We start from the raw sequence: 25,952 nt of genomic DNA, 5'->3' as shown, positions 1-25,952 counted from the left end.
TTGTGTCACTGCGGGGAATAATAAGTGCCAGCAACAAGAGCAATATTCCTAGACAAAGGCAAAAGAGAAATGTCACCAGGTAATTAAGAAAGAACCTGAATTGCCCAAGCCAGAAGAAGTCCGTTAAGAATCTCAGTGTTAAAAACTATTGCCCACATGGAAAAGAGGTTTTAAGAGAAAATTGATTAAACCCACTTTGCCAAAGCCAAAAAAGTGTGGAAGTGAAACACAATCCTTATCAGCAGTTGGTTGATGCTAAAGGGGAAAAACAAGACTGGCAAGAAGGCTGCCCTTCTGAAGGAAGAGGTTCAGAGGGAATGGAGCCTAACTTGCAGAAAGTGTGGCAACTACACAGGTGTAACAAACAGCATCAGTGTGATTCCTGTTTCTGTAAGGTAGGCAGACAGAAGTGACCACAGTTCAAGGGTGTTTATTGAACTTCAACAAGGGTATGATAAACACCTATCTCATCCTAAATCTACAGATGGGAGCAAGCTACGACCATCAAATAATAATAATGCAGTGCTAGAGGAGTCTCGTCAAAATAAAAGGGCCTATACTAAAAAACCTATTACCAATCCTACCTCTAAATACAAATAGTGTGGGGTAGCGTTTATGAAAAAGGAAGAAGTGTTCACAAGAATTATATGTCAGTATGTTCAGGACGTTGGCCTCCCTTCCCCACCGGACAAGGCGGGTCACTCGAGCGTAGCGCAAACTCTGGCTTCTTCGGCACAAGTACAAAGTTCAATTACTAGCATCAGGGCCTACTGTGCCCAAGTCTCTTTACTTATCAAAGTCTCTTTAGTCATAGGGCATTATGTACCAAAAACAAACGCAAAGTTCTCTTCCTCTTCCAAATATTCAATTCAGGTGATCTACTGTTCACCCAGGATCCCCCTTAGCCGGCCTCAGATCTTCTTTTCAATGTTCAGAGAATATTCTTTCTCGGGTGACTTATGGTTCACCCTGGATTTCCCTCAGCTGGGCGCAGAGCCTTCCTTTCGCACAATTTGTCTCCCTCAGCCGGTCTCAGGTATGGACTGTGTGGTAACACCAGGTTCCCCGACCCCCTCCTCACCTGAACTGGTATGAGCTGTAGAGGATTCTTCCGATTTGCCTGAGGAGAGTCCTTTCCTTCTTTGTCGCCAAGTTTCGCTGGTCTCCTTCTGGTAAATCCTTCCCTTCTGCTTGTGGTTGCAGGTATGGGCTCCACCGGAAGCCACTTTGCCAGAAATGCGGGTAAATCTGGCAGCGGGGACCCCAGGGAGCCCACTCCAGACCAGGGAAAAAGCTTGTCGAAAAAAACCCTGGCAAGTTGTGACGGCGTATACCAGCTGAAGACTTCAATTCCCAGGATGCACTGTGATGCGGATGCGTGTATTCGGAGAAGGATTCCGGGAAGAGTGCTGCGCAGGAGATCGGCGAAATGGAACAGCAACAGTACAGCAAAGATTGCCAGGCGGAGAATCCAACAGAGGGAGTGGTCAGGCGAAGGTAAGCATAGCACAAGGCTAAGTAAACAGGGAAGCACGGAAAAGGTAGAAAGTACGAGACACAGGGAACAACGTACTGGAAAGAAGTCAGAAGGAGGGAAGGGCAGGAAAGCCGGGAAAGGAGAAGGAAGGGATCCCGTCTGAAAACGGGAAGGAAGAAAAACAAACTCACCGGAGCGTTAGGAAAAACTTTCCCGTAGCACTGGAAAGTTGCAACGCATGCGCGTTAGCTTCTTCCGGGTAATTATAGGCTGGAAGACTAGAATGCGCCTGATGTTTACAAAGGAGGTGTCCGTCTACCATTTCCACCTTCTCCATACCCGCCAGGGTCGGCTGCTCATGACAGTATGACCCCTCTTCAGTGCTCTCCCTCCCGGTTTTCCGGGATGGAGATAATGAAACTTCCGAAGCAATTTAGGAGCAGAAATGTTCCTAAGTGGTTCCCATGTGCATTCGGTCTTCGGATACCCTTTCCAAAAGACCAGGTACTGCAGAACTCCCTTCTTGTATCTGGAATCGAGAATGCCGGATACTTCATATTCCTTTGTAGAATCCGGAGTCTTCTGCGGTGGTCTTTGTATCTTTCTAGAATGGGGATCTTCACGGTAGGCTTTAAGAAGCGACGTATGGAAGACTGGATGAACCCTCTTGAGACTTGATGGGAGATCCAGCTTGAATGCTACTGGATTGATCTTAGCTGTTATCCGGAAGAGACCCAGATATCTGGGTGCAAACTTTCCTGGACGAACCCATCTGGGTAAGTATTTAGTAGACAACCATACGCGGTCTCCTATTTCCCACTGAGGGTTCGGGCTCCTTTTGGAATCCGCCCATCTCTTGCAGTCTTGTCGGGCCTTCTTGAGATTAGTGAATGTATCCCGATGCAATCTTTGTATCGTGTCCAGTAATTGATCCACTGAAGGTGTATTGGTAGGAGGCAAACCAGACAGTGGTATATGCTTGGGTTCGTATCCGTAGGTGCACTTAAAGGGACTCATTCCAATGGATGTATGGATGGCATTGTTATATGAGAATTCAGCCAGCGGCAAAAGATGGAGCCAGTTATCTTGTTCCTGGTTACAAAAACACCTAACATACTGTTCTAAGGTGGCGTTTAGACGTTCTGTTTGTCCGTTGCTTTCTGGATGGAATCCTGAAGAAAGTGCTCTCGTTATTCCTAACATGTTGCACAGAACGGTCCAGAACTTGGATGTAAATTGTGTCCCTCTGTCGGAGACAATAATGTTGGGGAGCCCATGCAGCCTCACTATGTCCTTCAAGAAAACTTCTGCGGTAACACTGGCAGTAGGGAGTCCTTTAAGTGGAGAAAAGTGAGCCAGTTTACTAAAAGAGTCCACTGTGACCATTATGGCGGTGTATCCACATGAGTCTGGTAAATCTACAATGAAATCCGTAGAAATGTGTTGCCATGGACCACCTGGAGGTGCTTCTTGTTGAAAAAGACCCAAAGGTTTATGGCAGGAGTATTTACTCTGAGCGCACACTGGACAAGTCGCTACATATTCTTTTACATCTTTGGTCAGAGAAGGCCACCAAAAATGACGGGATGTAAGTTCTATCGTGGCTCTCTGACCCTTATGTCCTGCTGATGGAATATCATGGCACCAAGAAACCGCCTGTGTTTGTAGGTCTTGGGTAGGTAAAAACAGGGCATCGTTTTTGAAGAGAAAACCACCTTTCTCGTTAAGACATGTTTCCGTGCTGGGGTTTCTTTGTTGTCCTGCCTGTACCTTCTGTAGAAAAGAGTTGATCGTGTTGATGAATGTCTTTCCTGCTAGTATGAGTTCCTGTTCGTGTGGCTCTTCTGCTTCTTTGCAAAAGCTGCGTGAAAGGGCATCTGCTAGAGTATTCTCTTTCCCTGGAAGATAGGTGATAGAAAAATCAAACTGTGAAAAGTAGTAGGCCCATCTGGCATGTCTTGAATTACGACACTCCATCTGTTGTAAGACCTTAAGGTTTCGATGATCGGTGCGAACTAGGAAGGGAACCACGGAACCTTGGAGAAGATGTCTCCATTCTTTGCAGGCCTGGCGAATAGCTAGAAGCTCCTTTTCTAGGACTGAATAGTTCCTTTCACTTGGACTTAACGTTCGTGAGTAATAGGAGACAGGGTGTTCCAAATCATCTTCTTCCTTCTGTAGAAGAGCAGCCCCAATCGCACCTTGGGAGTCATCGGTCTCCACGATAAACGGTCTAGTCTGGTCCGGTTGTCTCAAAATAGGAGCACTTACAAATGCCTCTTTCAATACTTGGAAGGCTTGTTCGGTGCTTGTGTCCCAAATAAATTTGACTCCTTTCTTTAGCAAATTCGTTATGGGTAGAATAATCATTGAGAAGTTCGGTATGAATTTTCTATAGAAGTTCGCAAGTCCTAGGAATCTTTGAACTTCCTTCACGTTGGAGGGTACAGACCACTGGGTGATTGCTTTAGTCTTAGCTGGGTCCATCTGTACATTGTCAGCGGATAAAACAAAACCCAAATAAGGTACCGTGGTTGCTTCAAAGACGCACTTTTCGGGCTTAGCTAATAGACTGTGTCTTCTTAATCTGTGTAGAACCTCTGTAACCAACGTGCGATGTTCGTCCAGGTTTGTAGAATACACTAAAATATCGTCTAGGTAGACTACTACTGAAGAGAATAGCATATCTGCAAAAACATTGTCCATAAAACGCTGGAATTGAGCAGGTGCATTGACTAAGCCAAATGGCATAACCCTATATTCATAATGACCTAGTGGTGTCCGGAAAGCAGTCTTCCACTCGTCCCCTTCACGGAGACGTAAGAGGTGGTAAGCCCCTCTCAGGTCTAGTTTCGTGAATACTCGAGCTCCCTGAACCGCTTCTAAGATGTCCTTTATTAGGGGCATAGGGTATCTGTCCCGCACCGTAAGACTGTTCAGGCCTCTGTAGTCTATACATGGTCTTAACTCAGTCGTCCCTTTTTTGGACACAAAAAAAAGTGAAGCTCCAGCTGATGATGACGACTCCCTGATGAGACCATTCTTTAAATTGGTTGCAAGATACTCCTTTAGGGCTTCTTTCTCGGGTAAGGACAAAGGAAACATTCTTCCGAAGGGAACGACTGCGTCTGGAATCAGGTCGATCTTGCAATCTTCCTTGCGATGAGGAGGTAGTAGGCGGGGTTGTGTGTCAGTGAACACATCTACAAACTCTTGGTAGGGTGCTGGGATCATGTGGATACTATTAGAAGGATGTAGTGCTGCTTGTACGCACCTTGAACTTTCTGCAGTAAGACAATGTTGTTCACAATACTGGGATCTGAAGTCCACTGTGTTAAGACTCCAATCGATATACGGGTTGTGTTTCCTCAACCAGGGTATGCCTAGTATCACTGGAAAATGTGCCGCCCTGATCAAATCGAAAGTTAGATATTCTTGATGGGAAGCCATTGTGATCTTAAGATCCTGAGTTTCATGACTGATGGGACCGGAGGTTAGCGGGCTACCATCTACCCCTTCTACGGTTATAGGTCGTATCTTGGGGCGTCTAGGAATCTGTTGGTCCAGAGCCCATTTATCGTCCACGAAGTTGCCGGCAGCTCCGCAATCAACCATGGCTAGACATGTCACCGGTTCATGTTCGACCCACTCGATCTGGACCTTGATAACCAGTAGACAGTTATTGTTCAAAACCGGAAGCTGTGCTGGGCGACAGGGATTTACGTTATTCACCCCTTCCCTTTCCCTGTTTAAGGTTGGGGTCTTTCGTTTCCCTGTCTTCTGAGAGGGATTTCCGTACAGTCCCGTAGCAGATGGCCATTTGAACCACAATACATGCATAACCCAAGGTCCTTCCGTCTCTTGCGTTCACTGGTGGAAAGCGGTCCTCTTGTGGTGGATCCAATTTGCATCGGCTCTTCCATGGATCCTCTTTCAGGTATTGAGGAGGGGTTTGGGCCTGGAACGAAGGTTCTTGGTCTTCTTCTTTCTGCTTTCCTTTCGGCCATGCGAAACTCTATTTGTAGAGCTAGTGAAATCAACTCTTGAAAGGTATTCGGTCTGGCTACTCTCGCCAGTTCATCCTTGATATCCTCACGGAGTCCTCTTCTGAAGATAGTTTGTTGGGCCGTCTCTGGCCATCCAGCTTCGGCAGCTATCCTTTGAAAACCCGTGACATATGTCTGGACATCAAAAGAACCTTGGCGGATGTCCAACAGGTCTTCATATGCTGAATACCCTACTTCGGGTCTTTCAAATCTGTCCCGAAATCTTTGGACAAAACTGGAATAATCAGTGAGAATCGGATCTGCACTTGTCACCAGAGGAGTGGCCCATGCAAGGGCATTTCCTGTCAAATTGGAAACCAGGAATCCCACCCTTGTTTTATCTAAGTCATAGGTTCTAGGCCGAAAGGTAAACTGAATAGTACAAGCGTCCAAGAATTCTTTAATCTTTTTGGGATTTCCGTCATATTTCCCACAAGGTAATGGAATGGGAGGCAATTCTCCACGATTGTTATCTTGTTGTGGGACATGCTGCCCTGCTTGTTGGATTTGTTGGACTTTTTGTCTGAGTGCGGAATTATCCGCTCTCAGGGACTGTACTTCTGTGGTCAGAGCCTGAATGGCATTTACCATTTCCTGAAACTGTTCAAGGGAGGCCATTTTTGGGCGTTGCAATCTCTCAGGTATGGACTGTGTGGTAACACCAGGTTCCCCGACCCCCTCCTCACCTGAACTGGTATGAGCTGTAGAGGATTCTTCCGATTTGCCTGAGGAGAGTCCTTTCCTTCTTTGTCGCCAAGTTTCGCTGGTCTCCTTCTGGTAAATCCTTCCCTTCTGCTTGTGGTTGCAGGTATGGGCTCCACCGGAAGCCACTTTGCCAGAAATGCGGGTAAATCTGGCAGCGGGGACCCCAGGGAGCCCACCCCAGACCAGGGAAAAAGCTTGTCGAAAAAAACCCTGGCAAGTTGTGACGGCGTATACCAGCTGAAGACTTCAATTCCCAGGATGCACTGTGATGCGGATGCGTGTATTCGGAGAAGGATTCCGGGAAGAGTGCTGCGCAGGAGATCGGCGAAATGGAACAGCAACAGTACAGCAAAGATTGCCAGGCGGAGAATCCAACAGAGGGAGTGGTCAGGCGAAGGTAAGCATAGCACAAGGCTAAGTAAACAGGGAAGCACGGAAAAGGTAGAAAGTACGAGACACAGGGAACAACGTACTGGAAAGAAGTCAGAAGAAGGGAAGGGCAGGAAAGCCGGGAAAGGAGAAGGAAGGGATCCCGTCTGAAAACGGGAAGGAAGAAAAACAAACGCACCAGAGCGTTAGGAAAAACTTTCCCGTAGCACTGGAAAGTTGCAACGCATGCGCGTTAGCTTCTTCCGGGTAATTATAGGCTGGAAGACTAGAATGCGCCTGATGTTTACAAAGGCGGTGTCCGTCTACCATTTCCACCTTCTCCATACCCGCCAGGGTCGGCTGCTCATGACAGCCGGGCTCGGACCATTTTCAGTTCCTTTCAATATTCAGAGAATATTCTTTCTCAGGTGACGCACGTCAGGTGACTCACGGTTCACCCCGGATCCCGCTCAGCAGGGCTCAGATCCTTCCTTTTACACAATTAGTTTCTCTCAGCTGGGTTCGGACCAATTTCAGTTCACATTAACTATCAAAGACTTTTATAATGTGCACAGGGTTTAGCTTGACCCATTGCAGGACCACTTTGACTTCACAATTCCCTTTTACCTTTGCCACCGCTCATACAATTAGTCTCCCTCAGCCGGGTTCGGAACAATTTCAGTTCACATTAACTATCAAAGACTTTTATAATGTGCACAGGGTTTAGCTCGACCCATTGCAGTACCACTTTGACTTCACAATTCCCTTTTACCTTTGCCACCGCTCATACAATTAGTCTCCCTCAGCCGGGTTCGGACCAATTTCAGTTTATATTGACATCAAAGACTTTTGAATGTGCACAGGGTTTAGCTTGACCCGTTGCAGGACAACTTCGACTTCATAATTCCTTTTTACATTTGCCACCTTTTAGTTGGATACCTAACAGAGACCTTTGAATGAGCACCCACGTGGTGCGAGAGCACTCTGTCTTCGGTATCTGCCTTGGCGTCAAAAGTTCAGTCACTCATCTGCTGTTAGATTATATTTGTGTCGCTTGTCACATACGCTTCACACACTGTTCTCTTCAGATTTCTCCTTACAATGTTGCCGCTTGCAACCTTGGCGCTAACACAGACCGGTCTGGTATCAGTGTCCCCGACTCTCTGGCTGTGCTGACTTTACTGGCGCTGCTTTGTTGTACGAGCCAAGGACAGCACCATGACGGCAAACGCTCCTCCCCACTTTGGTTATCGACGTGGGAGAGCCCTGGATACCTCTGACACACAGTGCAGGTTTCTTCAGCTTTAATTCCAGGTCTTATGTTTCTTATTTGAGAAGGCTCGTGAAAGCTTCCCTCCTCTTAACCCTCTCTGGTCTTGCTGTCTTTCTCCTCGTATTAAACTGCCATCTTAGAACTGCTGCTTCTTTGTGTGTTTTGCCTTGCTCATAGTGTGCTTTCGTGCTCCACCTTTTATCCGTGTGGGGAAGTGTGATGGAAGTCAGGTGTGTTTCATGACCAGTAGTTGCCTGCCTCTGCCTGTCCATTGTGTTGGGACATGTCGGGTATACGGCGCTCTGGTATAAGTCTGTTTCATCTCACAGTGAGCCATCCATGAGAAAGTGTTTGTCGGGAAAGGGAGTTGGGGGGTTTGGGTCCCTAAGTATCCTCCCTAGTACGATGGGGAAAAGGTGTTACGGAAAGGGGATACCTCATCTCCCCATCTGGTGTTCCACTCCCCAAAGACCCTTCATCCAGGCGATCCTCCTGCACTGGTCCACCCCCAGGAACTGGATCCAAAAGTGATGGCCCGTGTCCGGGCCACCTGGATGACAGATTCCCAGGGACTAGCAGGTGAGACACCGTCAGATTTCTCACATTTCCCTTGAAGAGTTTCTCAATGTTATTGTTGTGGAGGAACAATAACATTATTGGGGCTTCTGTGGCATAGAATACCTGTGTCATCTCCCGCATAGCTGCCCCCACTGTCCCCCTTCTTTACTCTTGCAGTTGGTAGGTGCGCCCCCCTGCCTGGCACCTTTTAATACATTCCCCCCCCTTGGATTGATCTTTCGATCGACATTTCTGGCCCTCTCATCCCTTTTCCCTTTTCCTTGCACACCCACACCCTTGTTTGCCTGATCATGTCCCCTTCTTCCTCATGTCCATCCAAATCTTCCCCAAAAATCTATATCTTTGTTGCAACAGGTTAACACTCTCCCCATATTGCTTAGTAATTTTCCAAGCCTGGTGGGGGTGCTGTGAAAATTATTTCTACTTAATTCTCTCTTTCATTCATACTAGGGTGATCCTCCACCTTAATGTCCTGTAATGCCATTATGAAAAGTGTTGTTATGCTGTTGGCATTTACACCATTGGATGATCAGACGACCGATGTAGGTGATAATGGGGAGCACAGGGATTTTAAATTATGCTAAAAGCCAGCTGGGTGCCTATGTGAACAATTAATCCAGCCAGGTTGCTGATGAAATGTCTTGGATTTCTTTTACCATTTCCTGCCCTCTTATGCTCTCTCTTGTGCACCCTCTTCTAAAGAAACCCACTGCCGACCCCTTCTACCCTGCTTTCTATTGCCCGTTCTCTCACTCATTTCCTGGGCAAACCCCTGGAAAAGCTGGCCATCTCCCAGCTTAATCTTCACACTGACTCTGCTGGTTGTCTCCATGACCATCAATCTGGCTTCAGAGCAGCCAGAAGCACAGAAACTGCTCTCCTAAACATCCGCGAAGACTTGCACTCTAATCTTGATTCTAATCTCCCTTCTGTCCTTATCCTACCCGATCTCTCTTTTGCCTTTGGTATGGTCAACCACGCCGTCCTGCTCAACCGCCTCTGTAATAATCTGGGTATCACTGATCTGGCCCTGGCCTGGCATACCTCCTTCCTCTCCAACTAACCCTCTGAGGGCCAATTTGGGTCCTTCCTTTCCTCTATCTCACTCTCCACTTGTGGTGTTCCCCAGGGGTCTAACCTCTCCCAGGCTTTTCAATGAATACCTGGCACCCCTCGCCCACCGCATTGCTGCTGTTCCAGTGCTACGCGGATGACACTCAGCTCATTTTCAGGCTCCCCTCTGCCACCTCTTCTCCCTTTCTCATCTCTGAAAGTCTGTCTGCAATCCAGGAGTGGTGTGCCGCTCACAACCTCTGCCTTAATGCCAGTAGGATGGAGATCCTCCTCATCGGCACTCCTGGACCTTCCTTCCCTGTCACTCTCTTGCCAGCCTCCCTTGGCCCTCTCTCTGCACCCACCTGTGAGGCTAAGAACTTTGCGGTCATCTTCAACTCCACGCTTTCTTTTTCTCCACACATTGCTGGTGTCTCTAAGAAGTCAAACTTCCAACTGCACCTCCTCAGAGGTATGCTTTCTTTCCTCTCCTTCCCCCAGATGCTCACTCTCTCTAGAGCGCTGGTTCTTTCTAGGCTGGACTACTGCAAAGCCTCTTTCTAAATCTGCCTGCTACTTCTCTCCACCTTCTGCAACTCATCCAGACTACAACTGCAAGATTTGTCCTTGGCCTCAAGCCCAGGGATCGTATCTCTCTAACCCTGAAATCTCTTCACCGACTCCCTGCATTGTCCACAAGGCCTTCTGAGGCCTGGTCTCCTTCGGAAATACCTTCCTACTCAAGCTCTTTGCTCATCCACCTCCAACTCCCTCATGGTCAGTCGTTTCTCCAAGCAATGAGTTGGGGGTAGATCTCTTTCCTGGGCTGGTGCCTCCCTCTGGAACAGCCTCCCTGCCTCTCTAAAACTTGAGGAGAACCATCTTCGGTTCCGGGAAGTACCTTAAGTCCTTATTCTTTGCTTCTACCTTCTCTCTTACTCTCTCTTGCAGATCTCTGTCTTGGCACCGGGCACCTGGCTACCCTATTATTTCAGGCCCAGATCCATACCCACCCAGCACACACACGTTGTCTCCTGGCAACCCCTGCACTTGGGTCTGCTTCTGCAAACCTACAGTCCCTTCTTGCACTTATTGACACCCGTTGTCTGCGCCTTATTCTTGCACTTGCCACCCGCTCGCCACACTCCCTGTTGTTGCTGATCACATTTCCAGCACTTTCTACTCCTCCCCTGACTTTTGTACTTCCTCCTTCCCTCTCCCCTGCACTTGCACATTCTCAGTGTCACTGGGCCTAGTAAGATTGTTGTTTTGTTCCTCCCTTGCCTCGTTGCGCCTTGAAACACTTGTGTATGGGCACGATATAAATAAAATATCATATCATTCTCTCGTGTATTGTTCCTATTTCCTCTGCTACATCTGTGATTGTTCCATTTGTAGCATCATTAGCGGGAATTGCGCTTATGGTATCTTATGGTACACCTCTCCATTCATTGCCGTCATAGGGTCCAAATTGGTCTGAGATGAAGTTGCTACTGGACATTTTCTTCCTTGTTATTTTGTGTTTGTTTCTTTGTATTTCTACTTGTACTTTCTCTTTATACATGAACAACTCATTTAGTGGTATCAAGTCTCCACATAGCACAACTAAGGTAGGATTATGGAGTGTTACCAGTGCACACACCCCCTTCCAGTGTGGTGGTAGCTGGGCATATGCTCTCATTCCGCACAGCCACCAGGGTTCCATCACAGCCACAGTCCCCTTTTGCAAAGCTGCAATGTCCATCATCCTCCTGCAATCGGTATTCATCCCCAGCATTATTGCTCCATTTGCTAAATTTGCTCTGAGCGGTGTAAGGAACTCATGGTGGCAACAGTAAAGACAGACACAAGTGATCACAGTTCAAGGTTGTTTATTGAACTGTGTAATGGGTGAGAAAAACGCCTAATATAGACCTAAATCTAAGATGGGAGCAAGCTTCGACCATCAAATAATAATAAGGCAGTCCTAGTGGCGTGTTGTCAAATATAAAAAGGGCTTATACAAAGAAAAAACGATTGCCTATCCTTACCTCTAGGTTACAAAATAGTGTGGGATAATGTTCACAAGAAAAGAAAGGAGTGTTCACCAAATGATAAGTCACGATGGTATGGCTGGGGTCTCCCTTCCCCATGTTTTTAGCACGGGACAAGACAGGACGTCTGAGCAGAGCACACTCCTGGGTCTCGCCAGCACAAGGTTACAGTTCCTTTCAACAATGCCAGAACCTTCTGGGGCCAAATCTCTCTTCTGCAAAGTCTCTTGCTTTAGAAGCCCTGCTGGACCGTGAACCTGTCATGATCTCTGCTTCCAAAAGGTCAGGGTTTTCCCAACTCCCTTGGAAGCAGATCCATAACCCAGGTTCCGAGTGCCAACCAGTCCCAATTGGGACCTTTTGGACCCAGTCCTGGCGCCAGTGGCACCAGGCTCATAAATATGCCCAGTCCCAGCGCTGGAAGCGCCGGGCTCATAATGCTTGGGTGGACTTAACTGCAGCAGACCATGCTGCTTACTTGCCTGCCAGTTGAGCCTCTGATCCTCTTCTGTTTGGAACTACTTTTCCTGTTGGGTGGGGCAGGAGCCACTCCCTAGGTTCAGAACACTGGAACTCTTCTGGAAAGCAGGAACTCTTTCCTTACCTAGGCGTGGCTGTGGAAGGAGACACCTAAGCACTACAGGAGGCTATTTAAACCACACCCGATGGATGAATCTTGCTTTGCGTTATTCTGCATCCTCTGCAGCAGAACGCTCATCGTGTCTTCTGCATCTGATCCTGGGCCTAAGGAAAAAGGCTTACCATCCTGAATCCAGTCTTCAGCAACACCTATAAAGACAAGAAAGAACAGGTTAGCATTACGGTCTTCAGTGACAGCGCTTCACTTACCTGGTCCATCGGCTGTCACCAACGCCTCGCGCTGCATTCCGGCATCTGAAAGACAAAGGCTTACCTACTCTTCGTGCGCTCCGGAGGTCTTCGCACTGCATTCCAGCATCTGAAAGACAAAAGCTTACCAACTCTTTGCACGCTCCGGAGGCCTTCGGCGCTGCATCCCGCATCTGAAAGACAAAACAAGGTGCGTTTAAAGACATTGGGGAACTTTAATACTCACGTGCCATTACTCCTTTCCACATCTAACCCAGTGGGTATTCCGGCACCCTGCAGCCGCTCCGAACTTGTACCTGCAAAATAAAAAGACAGTTAGAGCGCATCGTGAAGCAGGCAACAAGCGCTTACTTACGTGCTTCCAGGCGCTTCTATTCATCACACGGGCTCCATCTTCAACTCACTTCAGCCCGTCATCCGCCATCGCCGGAACCCTGCAAAACAAGAGACATCATTACTAAAGACTTTTAAAGACATTAGAATTACTCGAAACTTACCGTTCGTGCAGTAAACGACGGACAGCAGTCCTCTGAAGTCAAGAGGCCTGCTCCCCTTATCCAGTGAAGAAACTGGTTACAGCACCCTAAGTTTTGTTCAACAATGTTGCCACCTGCAACCTTGGGCCCGGCACAGTTCGGTTTACTATCAGTCTTCTCTGACTCACCGGCTGTGCTGATCTGTTGGAGTTTCTTGTCTTGGGAGTCAAGGATGGCACCACTGCGGCAAGCGCTTCTCCCTAGTTTGGCTATCAGCGTGGTATCAGCCTGGAAGGGCCCCATGTGCCATTGACACCTGTCGCACCACGCGTCAGCGGACTTCCCGGTTTCATGATTTCCCTTTCGGAGACTTCGTGGGTCTGAGTTGAAAAGGGCAAGGGTAATTCCCTCCTCGTCAACCCTCCAGGTCTCGCCGTCTTTCATCTCCATTTGAACTGCCGGTCCGGAATGGCTGCTTCCTTGTGCGTTTAGCGTTGCTGAAAGTGTGCTCTCCCCTGTCGGGAAGGGAAAGGGCCGTCAGGTGTGCATAGTTATTCTCAATTGCCTGACTCTGCCTGACGCTTGTGTTGGGACATGTCAGGTAAACTGCTCTAGTGTTAGTCTGTTGTCTTTCACGATGTTAGAAAGTGTTTGTGTCGGAAAAGGCTGCGGGGAGTTATAGTTTCCAAGTATCCTACGGGGTAGGATGGGGAAAAGATGTCATAAGGAAGGAGGTTTTTGGTCAACTCGGAAAGGTGAGCTTTGTAGGGTTCATGAATTGAATAGGGAAGATCATAGGAAGGGTAGTGTTTTGTCAAAGCAAACTGTGAGTTTGGGAAATAATAATCAGAGGAGAATGACTGGGAGTATTCAGGTAGGACACACGAAAACAGGGATTCTGGGAGAGATAAGTTCAGAGTGCAACAGTGTTTGTCACATACAGAGGGGTCATTGGATCTGGGCAAGAGAGGGTTGTTGGTAGTAAGGGAGGCAGATGTGGTACAGCCTACTAAGGTCGCCAGGATCTCCTCCTTCTCTCCCTCCTCCCCGATATAATACCGCGTCTCATCTGGGTTATTCCCCCAAGCACAACCCCGGACTCCCCTACCCAGGTGATCCTCCCTCGCTCATCCACCCCTAGGGTTGGGATCTGAGAGCTACCTGAATAAGGGACCCTAAGGTTTCTCACAGCGGCTTTTATTTCTGGAAGGGGGGGTTCCGTTAATCCATGTGCGAGCATGTACATAACTGTTCCAAATGTTCTTACATCCTGCATTTATTGTCCTAACCACCCTTTCTTTGAAACTTGCCAGTCCTTCTGCATGGCACTGTGCCATTCCCATTTTCCATTGTGGAGTATCGAACCCTGGATTTGCATCATGGGTCTGGCGTGGCACCATGGCACAATGTGCCTCATGGAGTTCTCACAGTATATTCATTTGTGGATAGTGGGCACCCATTTTTTCCTTTTGTGCCCCTCTGTTACATATTCCCGAACCAGGTGCTTACTTTTCTCCCCTTGGGCCATACCTTCCAGCTGTATGAAGTTGTCCTTGTACACCTCTCCTCCCGTTCATCAATCCACTTTACCTCCACTGTATGCCCCTGGAACATACCCCTAGTTCTGCACAAAGCCATATGTGCCAGACATCCTCCCTCTTCTGCTGCCACTTCTTGTGCCAAACATTTCTTTGGTGTTCCTGTGCAGTGTTGAATGAATGAGCATACATAGCATGTACCATTGGTGTTCCCCTGTCCCACCTTCTTCATTTCCCAATACCATACAATTTCTGAGGCCAGGTCAACTCCCTCCCTGAAAATTCTGTAGTTATTCTTTGCTTAGTGTGTGTCTCCCCATAACCACCAGCTGCTGGGTCCACGCTATCCTTATGTGCTAAATGCCAGAAAAGTAGGAGAATGAAAACAAAGGTGCAGAACAATGCAACATATTTTACATTTGACCCACTCTTCTCTTTAATCCCATTCTCTCTTCTTTTCCCTTATGCGTCCTCTATTTCTGATGCGGGTATTCAGTAACACCTTATTGTGTTAAAAATGTTAATGTAATTTGTGTAATGCTCCCCACCAAGTGATTCCTCCTCTTCCCGATGTGCTCCTGGTATTGCAGCGAACGTCTGAGTGGTGAATCCATGCACATTGCTCTTTTATTTTCACTGCTGTGGGTGTTGAAAAGCCCCCCTTGCACTTTCTTACTAAATTTCAAATAAGTATATTATCCCCTGGATAAAGTGGCTGTGTTTGTTGAAATGCTTGGGGCGCTTGTGCACACTCTTTCATGTTGGTTCGCTCACTCGTAGATTGCCGGACCTTGTTGGAGATGTAGCGAAGCACATTGGTCATCTTAATTAAATAGTCTTTCATTTCATTGCCAAGGATATCTGAGCTAGCGTTAGCATCTGATATTGAACGTGAAGGAGGGACTGGCGCATGCATTCTCCTTCCCATTGCAATTTCATGCAGAGGAAGATGGTGCTCCTCAGAAGGTGAATTACAAAGGGCAAAAAGTGCAAGAGGGAGGCATAAAAGCTAATTTCAACACATAGTAATTGTAGGCAGCGTCAGACACTCTTTTAGTAATCCATTAATTCTCTCCACAATTCCGTTTGCCTGTAGCCGGTAAACCATGCAAAGTTTGTGTTTGATCCCTAAGAGATGGGTTATCTCCTCAAAGAGATCAATGGCGAAACGTTGGCCATTATCTGACCTTTTCACCTCGCATATATCCCATTTTGGGAATACTTCCCTCAGTAGGAACTTTGCAGTGGATTTTGCATCATTCTTTGCACAGGACCCCGCCTCAAGCCAACGCGAAAATGGACAGACCACTCCAATTAAGAGGCACATCATTCTTGCATGTCAACATAATCGAAATGCGAGTGCTGCAAGGGCCCTTCAGACCGTAGTATTGTTCTCTGAAAAGTTTTCTAAGTATGGCCAGACAGAAACTGTTTGCAAGCCAAACAATTTCCCATTAACTCATTGGCTTGTGCATGTTTGGAATGTACCATCCCTCGCTCAGTTCTGCAGCTATGCTTTCTTTGGTGGGGGAAGTGTAGCTGTCCCAAAGCTACATTTATCCATTTTCTGGGCATTACAGGCTTTCCTATGCTATTCCTCTGCCAAATCAGGTCAGTTGGTGACAGTGAACATCCTCTTTTCATCTACAATTCTTTTTCATCTTTTGGTACCTCTTCTTGTAATTCTATGATGTGTTCTATAGTGATCGTGTTATCATTTTCCTCCCTTTCTTCCTCCCTACTCTTCTTCCTTTCTGCTGCAATGAGTGGCACCTTTTCCCCTTTCCCGGGGTACCTCTGAACTCTCCCTCCCTCTGGTATTTTTTGATTCAGACCTAGCTTAATCACACTATAGTCACTTCTCACACTTAGGTGCTTTCCAGGTGTTCAGTTTGGATTGTTTCGGAGCCGCATCCATAGAGTTATCACCTTGCCCCTTCACTGCACACCATGTGTACCCTATTCTGTTTCTATAATTGAAGAACAAGTGAAAATGACTTATCCGAACATTTTACCAGGAGGTATTTAAAAAAAATGTTTCTCTCGTATTGTTTGGTTTTCAATTGCTCTTATTTTATCACTTACTATACATTGATATTGTTCATTTCAATTCTGCATCATTATTTGCTGGGTTTACAAATGGTCTTGTTATGTCTGTTTTCACTGTTATTACTTTTATTTTATTTTTTAAATTTTGTTTTCGGATGATTTTGCCAGCCTTGAAAGTGACGTATGTCGAAACACGTGCCGGCTGACATCCTTTGGAATGAAGACACAGATGATTCTTTAAATCTCACCTGTGTATTGAAACTTTTTAGGATTTCAACCTTTTATTGAACCACTTAAGATTTAAGGGCATAAGCGTGATACGCCTGTCACACATTTACTACAACAATAAGAACCAGGCTGTGTTCTGTGAGAATCACAGAGGGGCAGGTTTTTAACCAAAGTTCGATGAACGATGAAAGAACTGTAAAGAGCGAAAAGGGGAAATGGGGACCACGTGGGTGCTAAACTCAATAGACTCTAGTCGATCCCCATCTGAGCAAAACTATAATTATGAGAAGGCCTTAGTGGGGCCAGCGAAATAGGTCAGAGTGGTCATACAGAGGGTCAAGCAAAATCCCTGTACAATTGAACGACTTTGATCTACAAGAAAACATTGAAAGTAAAGCGGTGTCAGCGCCCAGAAGAGGGGGTCCAGGGACGAGCGTCTATCACCCTGATCGAAATCCACAGTAAACTTGCTGAAGGGAGGCTAAGAATCGAGAGGGGTTGGAGCCCGGCAGAGTGGGATCCAAGGGTGAAAGCCATCACCCCAAGATTGAGAAAAGTGAATGCAAATGTTAAGAGACGGCAAGAGTGAACCCAAAGGAGGGATGCCAGAGAAGAAGGGTCCGATTCTGGCAGAGGCAGATCCAGAGATGAAGCTATCACCCAAGTACTAAAAGTCAAGAGATGTCCGCGCCCGACTGAGGGAGATTCAGGAGTGACGCTATAATCCAAATGTCAAGTAAGAAAATAACTGACATATAAATTGAGGAATACGATATGTGAAGGGTCAGCGCCCAGAAGAGGGGGACATGGGTGAGACCATCACCCTATTAGAACTGTGGATAACAATTGAGAAGGGTCAGCGCCCAGAAGAGCAGGACCCAGAGGTGAACCATTATCAGCCTAAAGGAACTTTCATTTGGTTAAACAAACTTTTATTTAATTATCAAATCCATCAGGCCTCGAAGATAAGAGACTTTCAAAGGAAACGAGACTTAGCCATTGACGGTCCTGAAAACTGCCATTGGAACTGTCGTCTCATGCCGGAGAAGCCCGAGACTGAACTGTGCTCCAAGTTACAACCTTACCACGTGCTTAAAATATGGGGAAGGAAGGCCAAGGCTACACATCCTGACATATTATTTGAGAACACTTCTTTCTTTTCTTAAAAACTGTCCCACATCCTTTGTTTTGTGTTAGATGTAAGGTTTGGCAATAGTTTTCTTAGTATAGGCTCTTCTATTTGACACAACACCACTAGTACTGCCTTAGTTTCATTTGATGGTCGCCGCTTGCTCCCATCTTCGATTTAGGTTTAGATTAGGTATTTTTTCAACCTGCATACAGAATTCATTGTTCAATAAATACCCTTGAACTGTGATCACTTGTCTGTCTTACTTGTTGCCACCATGAGTTCCTCCCAGTATCCATCACTTTGTTAGATAATGGGAATCCCCCCTCCCTGATGCAGGATTTGGTTGCTCCTGTATCTATGAGAATTTAGACCTCTCTTGATCCTATTTTCACTGCTACTTCAACTTCCTCTTCAGGGTCGTCAGTTACTGCAAGGACTGGACATGCACATGCTTTCTGTGGACCCCCCCTATTGCTGTGTGTTATTTGGCGGGAACGTTAAAGGGTTACCCCCTAGCATGCCAACCCCTGGGTAATGGGCCGCCACGTTTTGCCTAGCATCAGTGGGGTTCTGTCTGCTACTGCGCGTGGCTCAACCATCACTGGGACCGTTACCCCTCTGTCAGTTGTCCTTCCTTGGGGCTGCACTCCGCCGTACTGTGCTGGCATCTGCGCTGGTTGTATCTGCCCTAGTGGACACTGCATCTGCTGCCACTGGAGGCCCTGCTGTTGCACTACCTGGATTGGTAGTACTTGGGTGATAGTGTCATCTCTGGATCTCCCTCTGCCAGAATCGGGACAGGTGTGTGCCACGTGTCCCATATTCTGACATATGTAGCATGGTCCAAAAACCCTATATCCTATTCCTCGTTACCCACCTCCTGCCCGTTGTGAAAACCCTCTCCCTACAGGGAAGTATCCCACATGCATGTAATTCCCCTGTGGTGGTGTTCCCCATTATGGTCCGTACTGCGGCTGCATGTGCCCTCCTTGTTGTGGTGGTGATAGCGCAACCACCTATTGGCACATATTCTTTTTAATGTCTGCTAGATATTTTCTCCCCCCCCCCAGCATACACACCTCCTCTCTTTGTCCTTCTTTCTCTTTTTCATCCCATTGTTTTCCTCTTGTCTCCCGTTGAGGTTTCCTGCCGAGGGTTAGTTACCCTGAGACTGGTCTTAAAGTGGGATATAACCCATAGGGCAGGGGCGATGAGCTCGGCCCGCCCCCTCCCTCTGTTGTTTCTTCTTTTTTCTTCAATTTTCTTCTTCCTCTTTGATCTCCCAGTATAATTTTCAGAGACCCTGTATGTTTTGCCTACTTTTTTGGTTATAGCCTTTATATTTCGTTACTAGATACAAGAACTATTTTCTTACTGTGAAATGTTCCTTCCCCTGGCCACGCATGAAACACTGCTCTGCATTCTCTGCTGCCCACTGGAAATTGTATTTTAATATTTTATCAGAAAACTGGGGGAATTCGCAGCACATGTGATCTAAGGGGCTGTCCACATTAGCCATTATTACCTTTCTTCTACTACCCTGTGTTCCGTCTTCCTTGTGTTCTCCCAACTCTTCCCCTTCATTTTTCCCAATCACTACTTTCAACGTTCACTCTGGCCCACTCCACATGCCCTACCAGACACTCCACTTGTTCGTAATGGCCCTCGCCACAGGCCCGACCACTCACTCAATGTCAGTACTTATCAACCCTGTCCACTGGCTCACAGTTCCCTATGTTAGTGCAAGAATGTCCAGTGTCTAACCATGCATCACTGGCATGCTCCCGCTATTGAAATGCACAGAGCCTGTTATTTTACACAAGATATCTCGTTTGTGGTGACTCGGGCACCATGAACCCTCACCACTATCGGGAGCTATCCTATCCTATCACTTCTGTCTAACGGAGTTCACCACACACTACGCACTCCTCCTACTCTACCGCAGTCATGCTCACACCAGCGCCCACTACCCTATTGGTGCTATGCTCTAATATCTACACTACTACGGCCGGCCGTCCTCCCTTCTCTAAGGATGCGTCCTATACACTGTAAAAGGAATCTTTCCCTCCTCCTCCGTAGGCATGCACTATTGTGCAGGGTCTTCTTGCACGGTTATAGTCAGGGGTTCACCAATTAGAGCAGAATTAAAACCATGAAGTAGAGCAAAAACCAGACAAGAAGCAACGCTATTTATTACAGCTAGGTGAGCACACATCAAACGGAGCAGTGCATAAGCTCTGATTGAGAGGCAGACATCTGAATGACATACAATCATTTTATACCAAGAAATACAGTGGTCGGTAATCCATCGAAACACTTGTAAGTTGGAGAATTCACTTTTTCTATGTTTCCCAGTGATTTCTTTGGTCCATAGGCATCACCTCCTCGAAGTTTACGTTGATTGGTGAAGCATAATTGAAGCAAACAGTTTTAACTGTTTCCCATTATGCCTCCCCATGTGGTACCATATTTATTCACACCTCCACCCCGGAACAACTTGTTATTACTGAGGTAACATTTGTGCTGACCGCCAGAATTTTAACACACTGCCATTGGTCAGCACCATTGAGAACGGAACACGAGACAGCTTACAGCTTGTTTGAAAGGGGACATTCATACGATATCTTTTGGATGATGCCCTTTTCTAACTCTGCGGTAGGTACTTTGGAGGCTGGCCACCTCCCCAGAGCTTGAGAACGTGCCGTCTGGTTCTCCCAGGAACACCACTTTGTCCAGTGTTCCTCTCCCACAGCCACCTGCCGATGGGCATCAGCGCTCATGTGACTGACTGGTACAGAGCCAGCCTCACTGCCGCCGTGCAAGACAGCTAGTCTGATTGACCACCCTGTAATTACATCACCTTGTTCTAGTTATGTTGTTTTTCTTATGAGTAGCTTAAGCACCTCCCCACTTTGCAGATCCCTGTCATATTGGTCACGTGTTTCAGATCGAGGTTTCCCAGGTTTAACCCGCCAGAGGGATTTCACACTATGTATGTTTATGATGACAATATTTTTGTCCTTCCTCTTCTTTAACTAATCATATGCCAGTATCTTGGACTGTGGGTGTACCCAAAGCATCATGACCCCCTACAGTCCCTGGTGAAGCCCTTTGTATGGGCGGGGCATCTGTGGCTTAGAATACCTTTGTCATTTCCCACGTAGCTACCCCCACCGTCCTCCTTTACTCTTGCAGTTGGTAGGTGCGCCGCCCTGTCTGGTGCTGAATTAGTACCTTTAATGCAAAACGCTCAAAGCAGAGGTTAGATGACACCAAATACCCTCAATATCTGGGGGGTATTCATGTATTACCTCAGTAGAATTTAAGAAACAAAACAGATCAGTTAACTGTTTCCATGGCACCAAGGAGAGATTAAGAACCAGTCACAAAGTCAACAATTGCCAGATGGATCTGTGGGTGTATACAACTATGTGTCACACTATCAAACAAAACCCTTCCTTTTTCTCCAAAAGCACACTGTACACCTAGTACAGGGGCAACACTTGCTTTCATTGCTAGTATACCACTAGAAGCAATCTGTAAAGCAGCAACATAGAGCTCATTGCACACGGTCACACAATACTATTATATAGACTCTCAAACAAGAATAGATTCACAAGTAGGACAAGCAGTTTTAAAACATTTATTCACAACTGTTCCTTCAGCTCACCCACCACCTTCATCAGGTAGTGCTTGCTAGTCTATGAAAAGCATGCGACTCTAAGCAGATTTCAAGCCTCAGAAGACGAAAAATGCTGAATCTAAGCAGATTCCAAGCCTCAGGAGACAAACATTACTTACCCTGTACTCTCTTTTCTATGGCTTGTATCTGCTTTGAATCACATGCGCCCAACAGTCCTCCCCTCTTTGGAGCACAGACATAGTGCTACAATTCTGTCATACATGTACCCATATAAAAACATTTTTTGTAAATGTGAACTAACCTCAGGACAGAAAAACAATCTGAGGACGCCAATGTGTAAGGGATCAATGGTACCTTTACACGTAGAATAGGCATAGTGTTTCTGGAACATTCTGTCACTTCCCATTTTCGAATCTGAAAAAAAATGAAATACTCTGCACCAACCACCATATGGCGGCCTACGCAAACCATGTGATTCTAAGTAGATGCAAGCCAAGTAATGTTTGACTGACACACACACACACACACACACACACACACACACACGCACACGCACACGCACACGCACACGCGCACGCACACACACACCCCCCCCCCCCCCCACCCCCCCACCCCCTTTTGTGGGGGACTATTCTTTCCCAATGTTTTAGAAAAATGCTAATAGCAGAAAAATATCTTAAGGATCCAGCTTCAAATGTGCACAAATTCCTATTTTTAATCACGTGTACGGTACTATTATTGTGGGGACTTATTTCATTATTCATATTTGGAATTGAATGCATTCATATGCAAATGCCTAAACATGTGTTTCTCATTACTCTTTTTACATTACGCAATTTTACTTCTATTCATGAATACCTGCCCACAGGGATTCACAAGAGATGGGTAGTAATGTATTGTAGTTCCCATAAAATAATCACTTAAAGGCTCTTCATTCTGTCATTAACCCCTTTTCTTAACACTTCAATATGTGTCTGTAAAGAGAACTGGGGAACAGAAAGATGACACAACCGATCCAGGATCACAGTGTGGTCAAGGACGGAGCATGGATTTGTATTCAGGTTTTTTTTAAACATTCACCATCTTGCCCACTGAAACACATCTCCTCTCGAGGATTGGTTTCATAGAGATGTCACGGTCCACTTTGGGGCTGTCTGTGATACTATTAAAGATTATTTCGCTGTGTGGAGGGTGCAAGATTTTTGTAAATGGAAAGTCCTCACAAAGATTGTGTGTTAACACTATTTCTGAAGTACCCATAGGGTGGGTGTGTGTTTCTAAATATGATAAGTCTTCAAAGAGATGGTGTGTGACATTGGTGACGTAAATGTCCCTTGCAAGGATAGTCTGTGATAATAATGATGTAGGTGGTGTGTGATGATGATAAAGAATCCACAGAGATTGTGTATGGCAATATCAATGTTGAAGTCCCCACAGAGATGCCTTGTGATTATCAGGATATTAAAGTCCCATACAGATTGTATATTGTGCTGACGTCCCCATAGAGATTGTGTGTCCTGATACAGATGCTCACATCCTCACAAAGGTGCTGTGTGATAATTAAGTTAATGTCCCACATAGGTGGTGTGTTAGTATAATGATTTTAAGCACATCTCCTCTTGAGGATTGGCTTTATGAAGATGGTACGGTCCATTTTGGGATTGTGTGTGATATTGGTGAATTTGATTACCCTATGGGGTGAGTGCATGATTATTGTAAATGGAAAGTCTGTACAAAGATTATGTGTTCATATTATTGAAGTACTCATAGGGTCAGTGTGTGTTCATAAAGATGATAAGTCCTCATAGAGATGGTGTGTGGAAATGGGGTTGTAAAGTCCCTCACAGCGATAGTGTTTGTTAATAATGATGTTAAATCCCAGATGGAGATGATGCGTGAGGATGATGATAAAGAATCCACAGAGATGTTGTATGGTAATACGATTTTGAAGTCTGCATGAGATGGCGTGTGATTATCAGCATATTAAAGTCCCCATGCAGATGATGTATTGTGTTGAAGTCCCAAAAGAGATTGTGTCATGATAAAGATGTTCAGGTCCTCACAGAGGTGGTGTGTGATAAGAATGAAGTCCTCACAGCGGAGGTGTTTGATTAAAATGATTGTAAAGCCTTCTTCTTGAGGATTGGCTTTATAAAGATGGTACGGTCCACTTTGGGACTGTGTGTGATAATAGTGAAGTTAATTCCCCTATGGGGAGAGGGCATCATTATTGTAAATGGAAAGTCCCTACAAAGATTGTGTGTTAATACAATTTTTAAGTACCCATAGGGTTGGTGTGTGTTCATAAAGATGTGTGATAATGGTGATGTAAATGTCTCTCACAGGGATAGTCTGTGACAATAATGATGTAGATGGTGTGTGATGATGATAAAGAATCCACAGTGATGTTGTATGCAAAGAGCAATTTGAAGTCTCCACAAAGACGGTGGTTGATTATCAGAATTTTAAAGCCCCCATACAGATGATGTATTGTGTTTGTCCCAAAAGAGATTGTGTGTCATGATATGGATGTTCAGTTCCACACAAAGGTGACACACACTCATAATTAAAATGAAATATAATTACATTTCATTAAAAGGAAGCAAGGAGTCCCTCATTCTAGAAATATAGAAATACAACATGGTTGGTTCACAATGTATTTCTGTTAGAAGTAAGCTAATGTCTCAATTACGCTACATGCCTCGTTCAACTTGTAAAGCGTGTCTTCCGCATTTAGAAAAAGTATGCTCTTCCATTGCAATTTTACATTTTCTTCTTGCTTTTTGGTACTTTATTTAAAATTAAACTTGATTTCTGCAATTGCTAATGTTTTATGGTTGGAGGATATTAATCGTAATGACACTTTAACCCTTAAGTTCTTAAGGTGAGTATGTGTGCCCTGAATTCCGATAAGGAATCATTGCAGGCTCTGCCCACCACTGCACTTAAGTGGTTTTAAAAAAAAAGATTGACAATTTCGTGACATTTTAATATCTAATGTGCACAATACAAACATGTTTAACATAAAAGCAAGCATGTAGCACTTGTTTGAGAATTGACTGAGTGATGTTGCATGTCATTTGAAATGGACTTTAGAAAACATAGAACATAAAACGTTCCATTTGGGATTTTTTTTGGGATTTTTTTTTTAAGATAGCAGAGTTAATATTTACGTGCTATACATTAGAAACTTGTTAGGTATATGGCTTACATAATAATAAAAAAAGAGCATTGTACAGACTAATAAAATATCACAGAAACACTAATCGGAGAGGTGGGTCTCCAGCACTCTTCCGAACTTCATACATTAAGGGTTGAAGCAGACATGCAGGGGTAGTGAATTCTGGTGGGCATAGCCTTAATAGCCGAGGATGTAATCCCAAAACACTCATACTTTCAAGGAATTAAGAGAATGTGCATTAAGAATATGCTACGCTCGTCAAAGCTTCTAGGCAACCCCAGTTTATGTAATATTGCAATGTTTTCATCCACCAGTGATAAGAGCCAATATCTGATATTACCATTGCCACCGATCATCAAGCTGAGTGCAATAACTTTAAAAGGTGGGCAATTTAACTTTTCAGGCTCTACCCTCAGCAGTTGCCCAACAGCTACATGTGATGACTTTAACATATGTGTGGGCCCTTGGCTTGGTTGATTCTCAGATTGGGTCGAATACAATTCACAGTTTGTGCTCATATTTAAAAAATCTGAACAACTGTCTCTGGACAACTGAAAGCCTGCAGAACTAAATACAAATGCATTATATAACATAGCGTAATGCCGAAGGACAATCTGTATTAATTAATCTGCCCTATAGGGCCCAGAGAATCCCAGACATTGGTTTGAATCATGTGCATTTTGCAGTTGTCCTGGTAACAGCTTCACATTTCCTAAACATCTCTTTCAGGCAAGACAAAGAAGCCTGGATCAAAGCCAAGTTTGTGGAAAAGAGGTTCCTGCGTAAGCTGCCTAATGGGGAGGGGCTGGTGGAGAGTGAGAGGAAGCCCCGGCGGTGGAGCGTCAAGAGGTGTCAGCGGCACAACAGTTCCACCAAGGTGCCAATGGCACGGCGGAAGTACCGACATGAGATGGGCAATGCTTCACCGGCCACGCTCTCATCGGGTATTAACAAACATACTGTTTTCACAATGCATTTCCTCCCTCTGTCGTGCACTTGATCAACTCTCTCCATCACATTCACGCTCACCGAACACTACACATTATGCTCTCAATTTTTATCCCTTCTGTATAACCGGTTTCTTTCAAATTCTTGATCTTTGTCCTTTTCTGCACCCAACATCATTATGTCCATTTAACATTACCCTATACATCACCTTCATCATCGCACCTCACCTTTAAATCACTATCACATTGTACTTCATCCATCACGTTCCGCCTCTGAGATCATCACTTCCTTCCCAGACCACCTTCTCAGACACCTTGATTATCATAAACAATTTCCCCATCCGACTTTGGGTGTCATTTTGATGTGGGGGAAG

At 45.7% G+C, this 25,952-nt stretch overlaps 1 protein-coding gene across 3 annotated transcripts in view; it reads left to right on the top strand.

The window, feature by feature from the left end:
* ACAP3 (ArfGAP with coiled-coil, ankyrin repeat and PH domains 3) overlaps window positions 1–25,952 on the top strand; it is a 738,004-nt gene that overhangs the window by 549,980 nt on the left and 162,072 nt on the right. For all 3 annotated transcript variants that reach the window (XM_069610099.1, XM_069610101.1, XM_069610100.1), the window contains exon 18: window positions 25,361–25,575. In XM_069610099.1, coding sequence (XP_069466200.1) covers window positions 25,361–25,575 — 215 coding nt within the window. The remainder of the gene's footprint in view (window positions 1–25,360; window positions 25,576–25,952) is intronic.

The sequence above is a fragment of the Ambystoma mexicanum genome, chromosome 8 (genome assembly GCF_040938575.1).
Source record: "Ambystoma mexicanum isolate Mex_15411 chromosome 8, UKY_AmexF1_1, whole genome shotgun sequence".
Classification (NCBI taxonomy): Eukaryota; Metazoa; Chordata; class Amphibia; order Caudata; family Ambystomatidae; genus Ambystoma; species Ambystoma mexicanum.
Note: the sequence above shows the minus strand (reverse complement) of the source record. Positions and strands in the feature narration are given on the sequence as shown.